Source organism: Fragaria vesca, linkage group LG4, assembly GCF_000184155.1.
Source record: "Fragaria vesca subsp. vesca linkage group LG4, FraVesHawaii_1.0, whole genome shotgun sequence".
In the NCBI taxonomy this organism is placed as follows: domain Eukaryota; kingdom Viridiplantae; phylum Streptophyta; class Magnoliopsida; order Rosales; family Rosaceae; genus Fragaria; species Fragaria vesca.
In genome coordinates this window covers 18,399,270-18,416,413 of record NC_020494.1, presented here as the reverse complement: position 1 = coordinate 18,416,413, position 17,144 = coordinate 18,399,270, and the positions used below count along the sequence as shown (strand labels likewise).

Genomic DNA, 17,144 nt, shown 5'->3' with positions numbered 1-17,144 from the left:
CAAATATGCATCTCACCCCCTTGGAAAGTGATTTGTTACGTGCTCGTATGAAGAAGTCGGTTTCAAGTAATTTCATAATCGATGAAGACGAAGTTTTCTCCTTCAATTATTGAATTATTGTATGTACGTAGGATGGTTGTAGATCCCTAAGCTAGGTCGATCAATTGTTGGTGAAATCACTGAAATGAGAATCTTTGATTTCTTTATTTTTAAGTTAACGCGGGGCTGATCTTGATATTTATGTTGGATGCTAGATCAATAAACTCATATAATCGATACACCAAGAGGTATATATAGAAACGAAACTTTGTAAATCGGAAAGGAATAGATTTAAATGCAACTAACGTGACATGTAAACTTCTTTACTCTTCATGCTATCCTGAATAAAATCATAAATAGCAATAAGATCTTAAACAAATTCATAAGTGTAGTTTCCAACAGTAAACGAGTAACGCACAAGAACAGAATACTGAAAAAAAACAAATTTGAGCCTTCATAGACGTTAACAATTGTAGGCTATGAAGGCTCAAACTTGTTTTCGCTAGGTCAAAAGATAGAGACGGAGGATAGTGGAGGCCTCTCGGGTTGTAGCCCAAACAATATTTTTGGTCTTTAAAATTGAATAGGGTAATTTTTGCCAAGTTTCTTTCTTGAATATATATATATCTTAGCCCAGTCAAATAATCAAACAACACTTGTCATAATCACTAACAATTCAAAGACCGAAAGCTTGATTAACGTCATCATGTGGCATCCACACTACGTACCCATAAAACACTAAATGCAAAATATGATTAAAAATTATAGATAAAAGATTAGGAATACGGTGTTTATTTTTCTTTCTTTCTCTTCAATGTTGTTTTTCTTCTTCTTCAGAATAGGCGACCAATTTGACTCAATTTATACTCTATCCAACACTAGACAATCAGTCGGCTATTGTACTGTTATTAACTATAAATCAATCTTCTTTCAAAGTCTTATTACATCATTTACATGTAAATAATTTAGCCCAGGGTACATTGAAATCCTGGTTTCGTCCCTGTCAAAAGACTTCTTACAAAGAACAATTACTATTCAAAAAGAAAAAAGAAAAATAAAATTCCCCAGACCCTCTCATTGTAACTTCGTAAGTCGGCCTTCTATGTCATGTGAGCTTTGGGCCCTGTGATTCAAGCCCGCAACATAAAAAGCTGGGTCTAAAACTAATGACCCATGAGTCACCCAAACCGCATGCTTAACAACCCAAAGAATCCGTAACAAACTATACACATTCACGAGGTCCCACACCTCCATGTGACGAACTTTTTTCCCGCCAAAATAACCCTAAACATTCACGGGATCCAGACCATGTTGACCGTCTTCGCTCCCGTTGACCAGGTCATAGTGAAGTGGACCGGAGATCTGAGCGAGCACTCGTCGGTCTTGAGCCGCCACGTCGTCCTTTGCCGGCTTTCTTGGAGCGATTTGAAGAGTCTTGAGGATGGGAGTCTGCTGAGGACTAATTTGCAAGGGTTGGTGATCAACGTGAGTCGAAACGACAGCGTTTTGGAGCTCAATGGAGTCGATACAAAAGTAGAAGCCAATCCAGTGTATTGGAAATGAATGGACAAAGGGTATAACTATTCTGCATTTCACACAAACGATTCATCTACCAAAAATACAGTCTCTCTCATTAAGGGTGGGCAATAAGACTATAAGACAACTTAGTGCCTGATGGTCCATGACTACAGAACTTGATTTCTCAATGTGAATGTAGAATCAAATGCATCTGGCACATGATGTTCTTAAAGAATCCCTGAGGAAATACTGGAAGTGGCGTTAATCTTCAGCGAGTACTCGTGTATGTAAGTATCACCTGTTCTCCACAATTTCTGATGCAGCATCATGCTGTTTTGAGTGAATGTTGTGCATGAAGTTTCCAAGCAATTGTTTCACCAACATACTCAGTGCAGCATTTTATTTTCAGATCCTTCTAACCAACAAAGAACCAACTCGCTGGATTTCGGGCACCAAAATGTTGCTCCTCCTTTGAAATACAATTGCAGGACATATTAGTACTATTACCTGGAAATGCTGTGTCGAAAACTCGACAAGTATAATTTTTCATAAGTCCTGAAGATTTTCTTCCAGTTGAACTGTTCTGAAGAATCATGGGATCTGAAAAGGACACCAGAAAAGAATCAAGCAGGATAAGGACACTCATCAAAACAAACACAAAAACGACTGACTTCTCATCTTTCCGGAGCCACAAATGCTTTTTCCCCACAAAGCTTCCCTTACAAGCACCTATAGTTCATGGTATCATTTCGTAGAACATGAAAATCATGACTTTTAAGACCATGAAGCCACAACATTTTGGAGTTCAAACTGTAATCTCCTCTTGACATTCTCCTCCCAATATTAAAAGGTTAGTGTTGAAAGCTGAGAACTAAATTTTAGGTACTGTAATCTCCTCCTGACATTCTCCTCCCACTTAACTCGTGTTTATCGCTCTTTAGCTCAATGCAGCTAGTGGGGTTTTTCTCAGTTTCTCAATCTTCAAGCCGAAACTTATGACAGCATCCTTTCTCCCATCATCAAGAAGGGCTTGCTTTAGGTTACTAAACAATTGTGTTGGGGGCCGAATACCCATGTCTAGCATATCCTGAAAGTACCTGCAAGCCTCATCTAATTTGTTCTCATGGCACAAGGTGTTGATCAATGTGGAGAACATGTGCATTCGTGGCAAGACGCCTTTAGTTTTCATCTGATCCCAAACCTGTAATGCCATATCCACTCTATTTTCGTTGCAAAACATCCTCACTAGGATTTCGTATGTGCTTACTGTTGGTTCGCAGCCAGGCTCCCTACTGATTCTCTGGAATACCGAGTAAGCTTGTTCAGTTCTTCGATGCTTAACCAAGTGATGCAAGATTATATCATAGGTTCGAGAATTAGGACCAATCCCACATTTTCTCATCTCATCCACCACCCTAAACGCATCAGACATCCGCATTGACCAGCAGTAAGCTCCAACAACAGCATTATAAGTAGGCGCCTCCGCTTCTAAACCACTAGCTTTGAACCGTTCAAAAAACTCAAGAGCTTCAGCCAACCTCTTCTCCGAGCCTAACCCATTAATCAGCATACAGAAGATATGAGGGGAAGGCCTCACATTCTTGGCTTCCATCTCTCGAAACAATCCAATCACCTCGTTATACTTCTTTGCCTTGCAATGTGCATTGATCAAAATACCATAAGTCACAACATCCGGATCAAACCCTTCAGCCTTCATTTCTCTATAAACCTCATCCAACCTCAAAAAATTCTGTTGCTGACCCCAACCTTCCAGCAAAATAGTATAAGACTTAATATCAGGTTTGAACCTTCTTTGCTTCATTTCATCAAACACCTCCTGTGCTTTCTCAACCTGCCTCGACTTGCTCAGAGTATCAATCAGTCTATTGAAATCAGACCCTTCTAACTTGATCCCAAACTTCTCCATCTTCTCAAAAGCCTTAATGGCATCAGAAACCCTCCTTGCCCTCGCATATCGCCGCGAAATCAAAGCGAAAGTGTCTTTGCTGAGCAGGCCTTCGTTGTTCATTTCATTCACCAAATCCCATATTATCTTGAACTGCTTGATCTTCCCTAGAGCTTCAATCAGAGCATTGTAGCTCTCCGTGCAATGCTTGAACCCCTTTTGCTTCTGGGCCCACCGGAAAAACGAGAGAGCGAGAGCGCCGGCGTTGTTGAGCTTCTTCAAGACCTCAACGACGAGTGTTGGAGACACCTTGACTGAGGCGCCGGCGAGTAAGCTATCAATGGGAGAATTGGAGTTGGGGGTGGATAGAATTTTGCTGATTTTCTCAGCCTCAAAGGTGATGTGGTGGGTGTTGGCCTCATCAAGCACTTGGGTTTTGTACAGAGTGCCATGGATTGTTCTGTAGAAACTAAGACTGGGATCAAGGTTTGTGGGTAATCTAGTTTGAGAATTTGAGAAACGAAAGAAGGGGTTTTGGGATGGGTTTAGTAAAAGCTTGAGAAATCGAGAGGAACCCATTTGAGTGGCGACGAAGTTTTGTTGAAAGCTTCAACCTTTTAACCCCCAAAATGTGAACTTTGAGAACGTAGAAAGCCCAGGTCTGTGTTTGGCGGGACTTTTCAGTCACTTGTACTCTTGTAGGGTTTAAAGGCCAAGGGAACCCAAAAAAAAAAAAAAAAAAAAAGAAGTAAGAGGAGAGCTGAAACACAAATAAAGTTGAAAGAATGAAGTTTTCTGTTCCAATAATCAAACAGTGTTCCTAATTGAATCACAAGTAGAAAGGCAGTACCATCAAAGAGGGGAGAGAACCTCTTATTACAAAGGCTGTGAGTAGAGGCTCTACCTTCAAGAATGGCGGCCATGATACAATAGTGTAAGTATAGCCCAACACCCCGACTGAATTCACTATGCTACTATGCCCCTGTTATAAACAATAGTCAAGCTGTGACTGAAGGGGCCTCAAAAGAAAAAAAGAATGAATGCATCTCAGCTGTCGGCATTTTTCCAAGGCTAACCGTTGAGTTTGGAATCAAAGGAAACCGCACCAAAAGTCTGAAGATCTACTTTTCGGTTCAAGTATCTTCATTTACACTGATTTGATTGTGAACTCCAGTCATCAAGAAGGTTAGTAATCGATTCTTCAAACTTCTTTGCTTGGGGTCCAGGCTTCATGATGTTGGCATCCCCCCATTGAGAGCAAGGATCCATCCACCAGCTGTTCCAACCAGAGCACCACGCCCCTGGGGCAGCTCGATTTTTCCCCCGCTTGAGGATCTTTTCATCAACCATGTCCAACACAGCGTCGTCCTTCTGGAATTGTCGACCAAAAGCAGCTCCACTTTGGACCATTTGATCATAAACTGATGTGTTGAGGAAGTGGGGCTCCATTTTTGGGGGAGTGTCCCAAATCATGTATCTTAAATCACTGTTCACAGTAGTGTTCTTAAACTCTGGTGAGTTGCATATAACAGAATGGAAATATCCTTCCTCCGACAGAATCACATTTGTAAAGTACATGAGCATTGTCCGGGGAAGATTATCCCAACCAAGAATGCAAAATTCTAGAAAAGATCTGCTCAGGACAAACCAAGGGGAACCTGCACATCAAGACAGGAAAGCTGTCAATTAGCATTTCAAAATGTGAAAGAAATATGATGTCACATCTTGCATATAAAGAGTGTAAGACTATGCCTGTGAATATTTTAAAAGCATCTGGTGTTTTCCGCTTCTCTGTAGCATGAAAAATTTGGCTCCTCCTGGCTAGGTAGATCCCTGGATCAACAATAATTGGCTGGATCCTATGCAACCTACATAAGAATAATATACACAGTTTCAGGTTCAAATAGAAATTAGTGGCAGAATATAAGGCTGCAATTAGTGAAACGGTTTGCCTACTCTTTCCATCCAAGGTCACTGGTGTGGTCAATAAAATTGAGATCCCGTCTTACAGAGGAGAAGACATGAGACAGGTCTGAAATGACAAGAAGCAGAAACAAATAATTTGGCAAACACTTGTTAAGGAAAACAATATGTTGCAATAAATTATCAAGACAAGCAATACAAAACATTTAAAGTATATCATATTTAACAAAGACAAAAGAGTAATGATACAAATGTGGCATTCTAGAGTATGTCTGCCCAACCTTGAAGGACCTAACAAAGTAACAGCGGTCACGGCTATACAGAAACACAGGTTATCAAACTCATGGACTACATAAACTATAAATTGGGGACTCAGATCCTCATATAAGCTTTGATAGAAGTTACTCCTGACAAGAGTTCATCATATGCAAAAGTGACGTATGGGCTGGAAGAATAGCCAGAGAGGCCATAGTTCCTTAATATCGTGCAACCGTGACTGTACATTCTCATATACTGGTACTACTAAAAGAATGGAACCCCACTTCCTCAACACTTCAAAAAAATGGTTACTACTAAAAGAAATCCATTTAGCATTTGTTGGAATAAATAGACTAAAGTTAGAAGTCAGGTAGTATACAAAAGTGAACATTATTCAAAGTGAAATTGACAAGATACAACTCCCACCAGCTAAACTCCCTCCATCTGTAAGTGCTTTCATGTGTGTATATGACAGCAGATGCACAGACTGAAAAAACCAACAAAACATAGAAGTGCTAGTATGGACAAGACTGGGAATTCCAGGCCAATAAAGCCAGAAGCTTATATCAAAGCTCCATGCCTCTCATAATCAATCAACAAAAGGAGTGTTATTGCCCATCGCAACAATGGAAGAGTCAACAGAATCACCCAAATCTAAAATCAATGCGATTCAAACCCCAACTAGATAGCAAAACAGTATTCCAAGGAAGCATTTCCATCCACTTCTCACTTCCCCAATAACAACCAGATAACCTCAGCATAAGGACTTGACAAGACACCATCAGGTCACTAGAATTGGAGGTACCAAGCCGAAGCAACATCACCCTATGCCAATCTAAAAATAACAATTTCCTATGCAAATCTTACCTACACGAAAAGTTAGGACTTGGGGGAGGTAGACTTGAGCCAGGACCTCCCATTTGAAGCACAAAACTCTGCTACTAACCGAAATAGATAATTTGCTATCTTATTATAAACAATAACAAAACACACACATATATACGTGCTTCCCTAGATAAACACATTCCACTAGCTCAAAAAATCCAATCACATTCAAACTATACAGTATAATTCTCGAAAATGTATAAGATTAAAGAAACTGCATTAGAATCGGCGTACCGTCCTGAGTAACAAGTGGGTAGTCCACAGCACTCAAAGTAACGAACCAGTCCCAACCCTCATCCACCTTCAACAAAATCGCCGCCGCTCTCAACGTCGTGGCCAAATTCGACGACCCCATGTACGTGATCCGATCAGCCTTCCCCACCACATCCACATTCCCAAACGACCTCACCGCCGGCACCGCCTTCACCGCCGACGCCAGCCGCCGCCGCTCCTCCTCCGACTCCTCCGCCGTCAGATGCAGCAGGTACCGGTTCCGCGGGTGGTACACGGCGAGCAGCAGCCGGAAGATCCGGGCCCGGTCGCCGCGGCCGCCGTAGATGTAGTAGGCGAACGCCGGCGGCGAGTGGGCGCCGTGGTGGACGACGGAGGGGAACGATTTGGGGGAGCTGAAGGCGGAGATGGAGGAGAACAGGAGGAGGAGGAGGGAGAGCAATGTGGCGGAGAAGAGGGTGAGCAGCCATTTCTTCTTCTCAGCTCCCATAATTGAGTTGAGTTGGTTCTAATGGTTTCTTCAAATTGGGGCATATATCTGGGTACTGGGTCAGAATCAAAATCAGTGGAATTGGGGATGTGGGTATTGGTAGGGCTAGTGTTTCTGGTGATGGGTCAGTGAGGATCTTGGTTTCTATTAAAAGTGATGGAATTCTAGGGTTAGGGTTTTCAGGTTGGATTTGAAGATGATGATGGATTTGTCGCGTGTGATTTGTTTTCGTTTCTGGAAATTAAGCTCAGGTTTTTTTTTCAACTTTCGTGTACAGTTTAAAGTTTTGTAACAAGTAACCGCCACGCTCGTCAGGTGCGCGTGAGGACACGCTTTATTTGATTAGAGTATTATTATCCTGGATTCTTGGGGATTTGGTATTTTGGCGCGTTCCGGGGTGATTGGACTACGCGCGCCGGCGCCACATGTTCTGGGCAGTAACAGCATCATTCCGCCGTTGTTTGTTGTTAGTCACCGACGTTATACAACGCCATGGGACTTTTAATACCGAAACATACAAATTTTCGTTATTATTAAATTTGTATATTATGTTACACAGTGTTGAAACTTCATAGTCAAAAAACAGTCAATTTATAACCTCTTAAGTTTTTAATAGTGTAACCATTAATAAAGGAAATGTTTTTTTTTTTTTTTTTTTTTTTTTCCATTTCTTGGTAGCTAGGACAGGTGAGTTTATTAGGTAGAAGAGAATACCGGAAAAAGATAGGTAGGTGTTCGACCAAATCGATGGAAAATGCTTCCTATGGAAATTTTTATCCCATTTTCAGATCATGTGATTGTTCCAAATTCTCCAGATTGGATAGGAAAATAGAAATTGCTATTTAGAATAATCCTCAACATGGCAGGAAATGTCCTCCATTTTTAGTCATAAACTTATCATTTAGGCACATGGCAATAAGTTGCACAGCGAATTGTGAATGTCAGGAGTCATTAAAATACTTAAACAAGAAATATTGAATCTGAAGTTATCTGATGTTTCCTTTGGCAAACAAATCTGAAGTCTTATATTGCCGACATCCCAAAGGTTGCAGCTTCAAGACTGCAAGCTCATATCTTTTGGTGCATGAAAGAGCTTATTACTCACTTATCAAAAAAATTCTCAAACGAGGTTTTAATCCATACAGAGAAGCTTTATAGATTCAGAGTTGTACAAATACTGGCACATATCACCATCTCATAAATAACAGGACGTATATCTTTTCTTTTGCTTTATGGGGTTTGGGGGAAGCTACCCCGGCTAGACTCTCGGAGAGCCTTGTGACAGAGTACAGCTGTGTCAGTCCAGTGTGTTAGATTGAGTTTACTGCAGAATCGTCATCGCTGGCTTCGCTGTCACTGCTACTGCTGCTGGTTGCGCTACCACTTCCGCTGCTACTCCCACTTCCACTGCTACTACTAGAAGAAGAAGTCTGCTCGTGACTCTCCTCCGCATTCACCTGAGCTCGAAGGGCTTCTGCAGCATTTGGGCCCTTATCAACTTCATCGCCACTAACATCTACATCAGCAATCTCATCATCAATCTCGTTCTGATGAGGCATATTGACATCGAATTCAGCATTGGATTTATCTTCAGCAGCGGCATTTCCATCTTCGGGTGATCCACTACCAAAAAGTTCATCAATATCTATATCTTGATGTTCCTCAACTTCATCATCCTTGGGGTCTGGCGAAGCAGCAGAGACATTTGGTTGATCATATGAGTGATCAGCCACACCTTTACTTGCAGATTTTGTACCTGTTATATTATAAACATAGAATTAGAATATGTTGCCGAGATGACAAGCAAAGTGGAGAAATGACAGTAAATGCCTCATTAAATGTTGAACAAATTCCTATATAGAGGAGAGGTATAAAGAGACTAAAAGAGGCATCTGTAACACATAAACATTCATAATTATTTTCGCCGGTTTTAAAACTGGTAAATAAAGTCTAGGCAGCTGATGTATAGGCATGAGAAAGATGAAAGACATGCAAGACATGCAAGAGATCAGGAATCTAGCTAGAGAAACAACCAATGGGAGTTGCACATTAAAATTTCACAAACGGATTTCAGTGCAAAACTATTGTACACGTGATCACCTATGATTGTGATTTTGGTTTTGTTATTTCAGTAGCTGAAGTTATTCAGCACCAAGACAGCATTTGCAAATGGGATGATTAAACAGGACCTAGCCACCCCTGTCTATGGCATGAAAACATCAGGTCATTTATGAAAACCCATTTGAAAGAAAGGTATATCTGAATAGACAAATCAATCCCTACTACCCTAAAGATTTAGTGTGAAAGAACTATTCGGCATGAATTGAATATTTTGGTTTTACTTTTGAGTCGGAATGTGCACAAACAGATGGATTTGGTACCAAAGAAATTTTCCACAAAAGATTCCACCAAGAGATACACCCATCTTGTGTGAAGGAACTTTTTAACAGAGAGGTACATAAGAGTTCATGAATTGCAACTGAAAACACAAAGTCTACAACTCCACCCTGCGGTCAACAGTTAACAAACTCATGACACTTTCTACCAAAAAAAAATACATACGAAACTAAGGTTTGAACCTGATCCTCTAAGAAAATAATAAGGCAGAACTGGTAATCGTATTCCTATCTATGCAGCAATACTGTAACTTCAAAGTTCAAACCTAATTAGGTGAAAAATAAATGAGCGTAACAAACCTGAATTCTCGGGTACGCCAATATCAATTCGTTCCACCTCAACCTGTATTAACCAGGTGACAAACATAAGATTAGAAATCAAACATAAAAGGACAAAGAATCAAAGATTCGATATTTCAGTGTATTGATCACATCTAACAACAAATGTATTAACAATAACGACCGCTAATGCGTTTCAAAGTACAAACCTTTGAATAACCCTGTTACCTTTTCTAATCTCATGCATTTCAATGGAAACAGTACCAATTCAAAAGGGAAGTGCTTTGTAGACGAAATCTTAGCCTAAATTGAATTCTATACAGTTCTCGCAAACTGTTATTTTCCTTTTACCAAAGAATAAATTGTTCAAAATTGTACTACATCAGTTATATACTTAAATAAAGAGTCTATCTTGAAATATACACAATCGAAACTCACCGGCACAGCAGGGAATGAATTCCTAGAAGGATGCATTGTCTTGGCGACCTTGCCGGGCGGCGGGGACAGCTGCGGCTCGAGAGGAATCCCGACGGATTCCCCAGGCTGGCGGTCATGGCGGAGCTGCTTCACCGCCCTGTGAAGCCTCTCAAGCCGGAAAGTCTGGCCGTCGAAAAACAAAACGGCGTCGTTGTCTTTATAATCCTCGCTATTCCCTTTAAACAACACGTTAGGCTTCCCTAACTGGTTGTTCTGAAACTCCACCGTGACTCTGTTGTCCTTGGTCTTCTTCAGCGACCCCGGCTTCGTCTTGTCAATCGACGCCGGCTTGAATTCATCTGCAAAATGGCAAAAGAAAACGGATCCGATCAGATAAAACGGAGGAGAAGAGAATGGACGGTTGTGATCGAGGGGATTACATCGTAGGGTGCAGAACTTGCTGGAGGACTCGTCTTTGAAGGAGGGGCCTAGGGTTAGGTTGTACCACCGATCGGGTTGAGGAGCGGTTTTGGGCTCTTCCTTGGCGTTACTTGCCATGGCGGGTTTATAGGAGGAGAACAACGGTGTGGTGGTTCAGGTGAGGTGGGGTCCAGCGAGACTAGCTGACATGGCAGGGTCGGAGTGAGGAGGAGCGCCGGTGAGGATTTAGGAGGAGGAGAGGGATTTTGGGGAAGGAGACGGGAGAGGACATGGTCTCAAAGACGACCGTGGGCGGCTTTACTCGGTGGATTTATATATACGTTTGAGCCGACCCGCTTCACATGGGCCGGGTCGAACTGTTTTTTATTGCTCGTTTTGGGCACTGAGCCTAAACCGGAATAATTCCAAGCGCTTTTGCCTGTTTTTTTTTTTTTTACGCACGGATCGATCTTCATGAATCAAAAACAACTGAAATGTAATAAGCCTTGGTTGAAGGAGACTCAAAGCTTGTCATCGATGCAGTTAATGGCATGGTTGTTATTCCTTGGGGGATTCTCAAGTTAGTTCAAGAAATTAGACTTTTAAGGAACTCGTTTGATTATATTAGTTTCAAGCATATCTTTAGAGAGACCAATTTTGTGTTAATGCTGTTGCAAATTTTGGCCACAAAGTAGGAGATGTTCGTTTCTAGGAGGAGAGTGTTCCTCCGGAAGCTAGCCTAACGCTGTCTTTTGACTCTGTAAACCGCAAGTGTATTAGAGGAACCTCCATTTAATCTAGTGGGTTTTTTCGTCAAAAAAAAAAAAACTGAAATGTAATAAGCCATAAACCGGTGACGATTTGAATGGACAAGAATAACGATTCCTAAACCTATGTCTCCCATTTTAGTTATCTAGTTAAGAGATCTTCAAGAATCTATTTCCTGATAATGGGATGAGACTTTTACTCATTCTAATTCATTCACGTGTTGATAAAAACTTTAATACTTTTATCTTAAATCATTCCTATTTAGTAAACGCATAAAACATTTTTATCCGTAATGATTATTTCTCATTTCAAGTAAATAAACATGCTGTCGACGACACTTGACATTACTTACGAGGCACTAAAGTTACCATTTCCCACAACATCATTGGGCTTTTACGCAAAGGCTTGTGTTGGTTTCGGGCCGACTGGTAAAAGTCAGCCGCTCTGATAGTAACCCAAAGACTACGGTTATCACTCTTATCCTTACCGAGACACGCGTCGCTCATGCGACGATTCTCACGATACGACGCCGTCTTGGCCACTCCGACTATCATCTTTATTCTTTAAGCAGAAAAGAAAAGCTCCTCCCTTGAGCTCAGCTCTCGCTCTGGAAAAACAAAGAAGCAAACTGATTCTAGTAATATACTAATATGCCTCAATTTGGCGGGAAAAAAGTGGGCCAGATGGTTTTGGGCTTTGGAGGCAGCGGCCTAGGCCAGGCTCTCGCCGCCGTCGCCGCCGCTCTCCTCCTCCGTCTCTTCTCCGGCCCAGGCCCAGCACTCTTCCCGGACTCCGACTTGGCAGACGACGACGACGGAAACGACGTGATCAACGACAAAGGCGACTATCCGGTTGCCGGAAATGTCGTTCCGGTGACAATCCGGTGGCGCAACCTCACCTGCTCCCTCTCCGACAAGTCTTCCAAATCAGTGAGTTGTTCAAAAATTTCAAAAGGAAATTGTTCTGGTTTTGTACTAGTTGGAAAATGTGAAGAAGTAAATGTAAATTTGATGAAGAATTTGGAATGCTCAGGTCAGGTTTCTGCTGAATGACGTCAGCGGAGAAGCTAAACCGGGGAGGCTACTGGCGATAATGGGGCCGTCCGGTTCAGGGAAGACGACGCTGCTGAATGTACTCGCCGGTCAGCTAAGTGCTTCTTCGCGGCTCAGCTTATCGGGGCTGTTAGAGTTCAATGGAAATCCTGGCCCAAACAAAGCCTATAAGTAAGCCTTTTGGTTTATGATTTAAGAGTTTGAATTTGTGAGGCATTTGGAAATGTGATTATTTATGTGGTGCTGATTTTGTTGTTGTTTGTGGTGATAAGGATTGCGTATGTGAGACAGGAGGACCTGTTTTTCTCGCAGCTGACGGTGCGAGAGACGCTGTCTCTTGCCGCCGAGTTGCAGCTTCCGGAGATATCTTCCTCGGAAGCGAGATTGGAGTATGTGAACAATCTGTTGTTCAAATTGGGATTGGTAAGATTGACTAACGAACATTAGTGACGTTCATTTTCGATATATGTTTTGAACGGTTTGGTGATTGACAGTTTAATTTTGGATTGATTTGCTTTCTTTATTGCAAAAGGTCAGCTGTGCTGATACCAATGTTGGCGATGCGAAAGTCAGAGGAATTAGTGGAGGTGAAAAGAAACGTTTGTCTGTGGCGTGTGAGCTGATTGCAAGCCCCTCTGTTATATTTGCTGATGAACCGACGACTGGTAATCTTGCCTTTAACAAGCTCAGTGCTTTACTGTTTGCAGTATGTATCATCTGTCATACATACTACTCTCCATCTTACAATGTGTGCTTATTTAGTTTCGTCTTTGTAATAACTAATAAGCATATGGTATATGATATGGTAATGCTGGTTTTTGTGTCCGATCTTATTGTTATATCTGATAATCAATGGTAGTTGATGACTGTTGTAGATTTGTAGCATGGCTATGTTTTCCTGAATTCTGGAAGCAGTCTCTTTACTTTTATAGGAGCAGAAAGATGGTCTTTTGTCACAATATGCTTCTGTTGTTTGTAGGACTTGATGCCTTCCAGGCGGAGAAAGTTATGGAAACCCTTCGACAGCTTGCACAGGAAGGACATACCGTGATTTGCTCCATACATCAGCCTAGAGGTTCTGTTTATGCTAAATTTGACGACATTGTGTTGCTAACAGAGGGTTCACTTGTGTATGCTGGTCCTGCACATGATGAACCACTGATATACTTCTCCAAATTCGGGTTGGTGGCCATATCCTATACCAAATGCTATCTTTAACCCTTATTTTTTCGTCAATAATCATGCTTCAATCTGTGGTCGTGTAGTTGTGAAAGTATTGACTAATTATCAATTGATATGACAGGTACCATTGCCCGGATCATGAAAACCCAGCTGAGTTTCTAGCTGATCTTATCTCCATCGACTACAGTTCTGCTGAAAGTGTGTATTCTTCTAAGAAAAGAATAGACGCTCTTGTTGAATCATTTTCACAACAATGATCACTAGTTCTGTATGCAACTCCAATTACTTTAAGGGAAATTCCCAAGAACACCACCAGGTTCAGCAGGAAAAGTAGAGTTCAGAAGAAAGGAGGTTGGTGGAGGCAATTCCGGTTGCTCCTGAGGCGTGCATGGATGCAGGTATATACTTACTAGCATGCTTAATAGTTACTCATTAAAATAGAATTAGGATTACTAATATTAGGTTCATATACAAGATTAGGTAAATCTCAAACAATTGCGCACATGAATTTGATGAGGACATTGTAGTCATTCACTTTGAGCTGAAGATTCTTTTTTAAATGGGGTCCTTTTACCATTCAGACAAAGGTTAAGCGCTGTACCACTCTCAATATGAACAACTAGATCCACACTTAAGTAACATTCTATCTTTATCAATGAAAAGGATATGCATTTATTTGCAATGGTGTTTTACATCTTAGTTTGGTGTGTTTCATAGATTTGATTTTTGTTCCTGATTTATCTAATCGAAACCTACAACTGACTAGGCTTCTCGTGATGGACCCACAAATAAAGTTCGTGCAAGAATGTCAATTGCATCAGCTTTAATATTTGGATCAGTTTTTTGGAGAATGGGAAGATCTCAGACATCGATCCAAGACAGACTGGGACTGCTTCAGGTGTGAAATTTTAGTGCATTGTAGTACTACATGATTTTTAGAGGACTTAAATTTGCTACAAGCTGATGGGAATTAAACAAACAAAAAAAAAAGAAAAAAAAAAGACACTATGAAGTTTGAGATTTGCTACAAGAACTATTGCTCTTTACCTAAATCACTTCCACAAAGACACTCCTCATTTCCGTCAATAGCAGCTTCTTCATAGAAGTTAATGACATATATATATGAAAAATGACTATTTTGTCAATAATTTTAATTATTCTCTATCAAAAGCTTCTTCAATTACATACATAATTATTGAATCAGTTTCTTATATAAGTTCTAAAGCTTCTCGGTCGTGTTTATGGATATTCTCTATCAGGTTGCTGCAATAAACACAGCAATGGCTGCTCTCACAAAGACTGTTGGTGTCTTTCCAAAGGAGCGTGCAATAGTAAATAGAGAGCATGCAAAAGGGTCTTACACATTAGGACCCTATCTTCTTTCTAAGTTGTTGGCTGAGATTCCCATTGGAGCAGCATTTCCTTTAATGTTTGGTGCTGTTTTGTATCCCATGGCTCGTCTTCATCCTACTCTATCCAGGTTTGTGAGTCATTGTTATTAATGGATGAGATGACATTCTGGAACTTCTTACTTTATTGAGAATTTTGAAGTATATTGGAATCTGATGATGATGCATACATCGGCTAAATAGCTGTATAAATCAGTTAACCTTCATGTAGTGTTACAATTACACGAACAACGTGTACATGTGTATGTCTGTATAGTAGGCAGTTTGACAATGAATATATTGAAGCTGTGACAATCACAATAAAAGAGGCAGTAAATTCCCTCAGTTGTCGAATAGAAATTGGTATTTGTATAATATACTTGTTGATTTTGACTTTGTGAATAAGCTGAGATTGAGTCACTCTTTGCAAAATCCATAGAAATAGATCAGAGAGTAATCCGAGTAAGCAAAAACCTTGCAAAAGAATTATATATCTGTATTTTTCCTTTTGGTGAGAATGGATGGTTGGAGTCGGAAAAGAGAGTGTAGAGTTTAATACTGATTGTATATATTATTTAGTGGTGCTAAGATTCTTGGTTATGTCTCTTTTCAACTCTTATCATTTTGAACTTTGTGAACAAGGAACTGCTTAAGCTTATGAGGATCATTTTACAAACTTTTCTTTGGCCTTACAGGTTTGGGAAGTTTTGTGGTATTGTGACCATGGAATCTTTTACGGCATCTGCTATGGGTCTTACAGTTGGTGCTATGGTTCCAACCACTGAAGCAGCTATGGCCGTGGGACCGTCACTTATGACAGTTTTTCTTGTGTTTGGAGGTTATTACGTGAATGCAAAGAATACACCAATTATTTTTCGCTGGATTCCTCAGGCATCTCTAATCAGATGGTAAGATCAGAGATTACTTGCCAATAAACTACTTAAAGTTTGTTATTATCCTAAACAGAATGGTTAGTTTCCTGTTCTCTTTTCCTTGTCTGAATTTTATGTTTTCTTCCTTACTTTCAGGGCTTTTCAAGGGCTCTGCATCAACGAGTTTCGTGGTCTTCAATTTGATCATCAACATTCTTTTGATATTCAAGATGGAGAACAGGTACATGGACACTCATGCTTAAAGTTTCAAACTCTTGATTAAGAAGACGTAATACAATCTTGTGAAACATAATTATCCTTAAGACCATAATCTCATGAAACAGGGTTGCACATACAGATAGTTTTGTCTCCTGAGTCCTGCGTTTCTATGTCTGATTATATTCTACTGTGTATCGTGTTTATCCTGCAGGCACTTGAACGCATCTCCTTTGGAGGTACTCATATTAGAGAAACTGTGGTAGCTCAAAGTAGAATACTGTTGTTTTGGTATTGCACAACTTACCTGCTGATGGAGAAAAACAAACCGAAGTACCAGCAGCTGGTGGCCGCACCTCTTGAACAAACCCAACCATCAGCAGTGCAGCTTGAACCTATAAATACCGAACAAGTTGAAATACAAGAACAGCCGGATGAACCCGTAACACCCAAACAAGTTGAACTAGACCAGCCACTTGAATCACCTCCAATTGACCAAGACCCTCCATTTATCCTAGAAGGTTTGTAATTACTTGGGCATTAGTATAGTTCTTATCAGAAGTGCCGCTATTTATTGGTTTATTTCATACAGGTGCTAAGTAAAGGAGATATCTTTGCACTAAAGCAGGGCCTCTAATGAGCCATTTGTATACATCATGACGCGATCATTGTAGATCCATATCAACTCAAACATGTCACGTAGAACATAATTTTTCAGATCTTATGCTACCCCAATGAGCCTGTTGCTTCTACGGTTCGATGAAAGTTTATGTATGCTTGCTTCAAAATGGTTTGGCGACCGAAGAACTTCACAAGCTGTGACGTAACTGATATGAAGATGAGCTGGGTTTCATCTGTTTCTCAATAATCAAATGGTCTTTTCTCTTCTTATAAATCTAATGAC

At 40.7% G+C, this 17,144-nt stretch overlaps 4 protein-coding genes across 4 annotated transcripts; 1 reads left to right on the top strand and 3 right to left on the bottom strand.

Moving 5' to 3' along the window:
• Window positions 1-2,192: 2,192 nt before the first annotated feature.
• LOC101314082 (pentatricopeptide repeat-containing protein At1g71060, mitochondrial-like) lies at window positions 2,193-4,042 on the bottom strand. The gene has a single exon (XM_004298411.1). It carries the CDS (start codon window positions 4,040-4,042, stop codon window positions 2,495-2,497), a length of 1,548 nt encoding a protein of 515 aa, XP_004298459.1. The 3' UTR covers window positions 2,193-2,494.
• A 183-nt stretch (window positions 4,043-4,225) lies between these two features.
• On the bottom strand, window positions 4,226-7,449 carry LOC101294934 (xylosyltransferase 1-like). The gene is made up of 4 exons (XM_004297304.1): window positions 6,764-7,449; window positions 5,420-5,495; window positions 5,216-5,331; window positions 4,226-5,121 (listed from the first exon to the last, which is right to left on the bottom strand). Exons 1-4 carry the CDS (start codon window positions 7,248-7,250, stop codon window positions 4,607-4,609), a joined length of 1,194 nt encoding a protein of 397 aa, XP_004297352.1. The 5' UTR covers window positions 7,251-7,449; the 3' UTR covers window positions 4,226-4,606.
• A 798-nt stretch (window positions 7,450-8,247) lies between these two features.
• LOC101294650 lies at window positions 8,248-11,072 on the bottom strand. The gene is made up of 4 exons (XM_004297303.1): window positions 10,783-11,072; window positions 10,364-10,701; window positions 9,947-9,989; window positions 8,248-9,006 (listed from the first exon to the last, which is right to left on the bottom strand). Exons 1-4 carry the CDS (start codon window positions 10,898-10,900, stop codon window positions 8,561-8,563), a joined length of 945 nt encoding a protein of 314 aa, XP_004297351.1. The 5' UTR covers window positions 10,901-11,072; the 3' UTR covers window positions 8,248-8,560.
• A 1,082-nt stretch (window positions 11,073-12,154) lies between these two features.
• Window positions 12,155-16,998, top strand: LOC101294355 (ABC transporter G family member 7-like). Its single transcript, XM_004297302.1, is given in 12 exon segments — window positions 12,155-12,459; window positions 12,563-12,753; window positions 12,855-13,005; window positions 13,115-13,247; window positions 13,562-13,763; window positions 13,886-14,162; window positions 14,531-14,662; window positions 15,024-15,244; window positions 15,848-16,060; window positions 16,181-16,265; window positions 16,455-16,761; window positions 16,833-16,998. Coding segments are annotated over 12 exon segments (2,202 nt in total). The 5' UTR covers window positions 12,155-12,180; the 3' UTR covers window positions 16,844-16,998.
• Window positions 16,999-17,144: the final 146 nt, after the last annotated feature.

What these genes read in the sequence shown, in the direction of transcription:
- LOC101314082 (XM_004298411.1), bottom strand. Translation starts at nt 4,042, where the DNA reads ATGGGTTCCTCTCGATTTCTCAAGCTTTTACTAAACCCATCCCAAAAC.
- LOC101294934 (XM_004297304.1), bottom strand. Translation starts at nt 7,250, where the DNA reads ATGGGAGCTGAGAAGAAGAAATGGCTGCTCACCCTCTTCTCCGCCACA. An exon ending in AGTGACCTTGGATGGAAAGA is followed by an intron (nt 5,332 to 5,419) that starts GTAGGCAAACCG and finishes ATTCTTATGTAG; the next exon opens with GTTGCATAGGATCCAGCCAA. An exon ending in TGCTTTTAAAATATTCACAG is followed by an intron (nt 5,122 to 5,215) that starts GCATAGTCTTAC and finishes CTTGATGTGCAG; the next exon opens with GTTCCCCTTGGTTTGTCCTG.
- LOC101294650 (XM_004297303.1), bottom strand. Translation starts at nt 10,900, where the DNA reads ATGGCAAGTAACGCCAAGGAAGAGCCCAAAACCGCTCCTCAACCCGAT. An exon ending in CAAGTTCTGCACCCTACGAT is followed by an intron (nt 10,702 to 10,782) that starts GTAATCCCCTCG and finishes GCCATTTTGCAG; the next exon opens with ATGAATTCAAGCCGGCGTCG. An exon ending in ATTCATTCCCTGCTGTGCCG is followed by an intron (nt 9,990 to 10,363) that starts GTGAGTTTCGAT and finishes TGGTTAATACAG; the next exon opens with GTTGAGGTGGAACGAATTGA.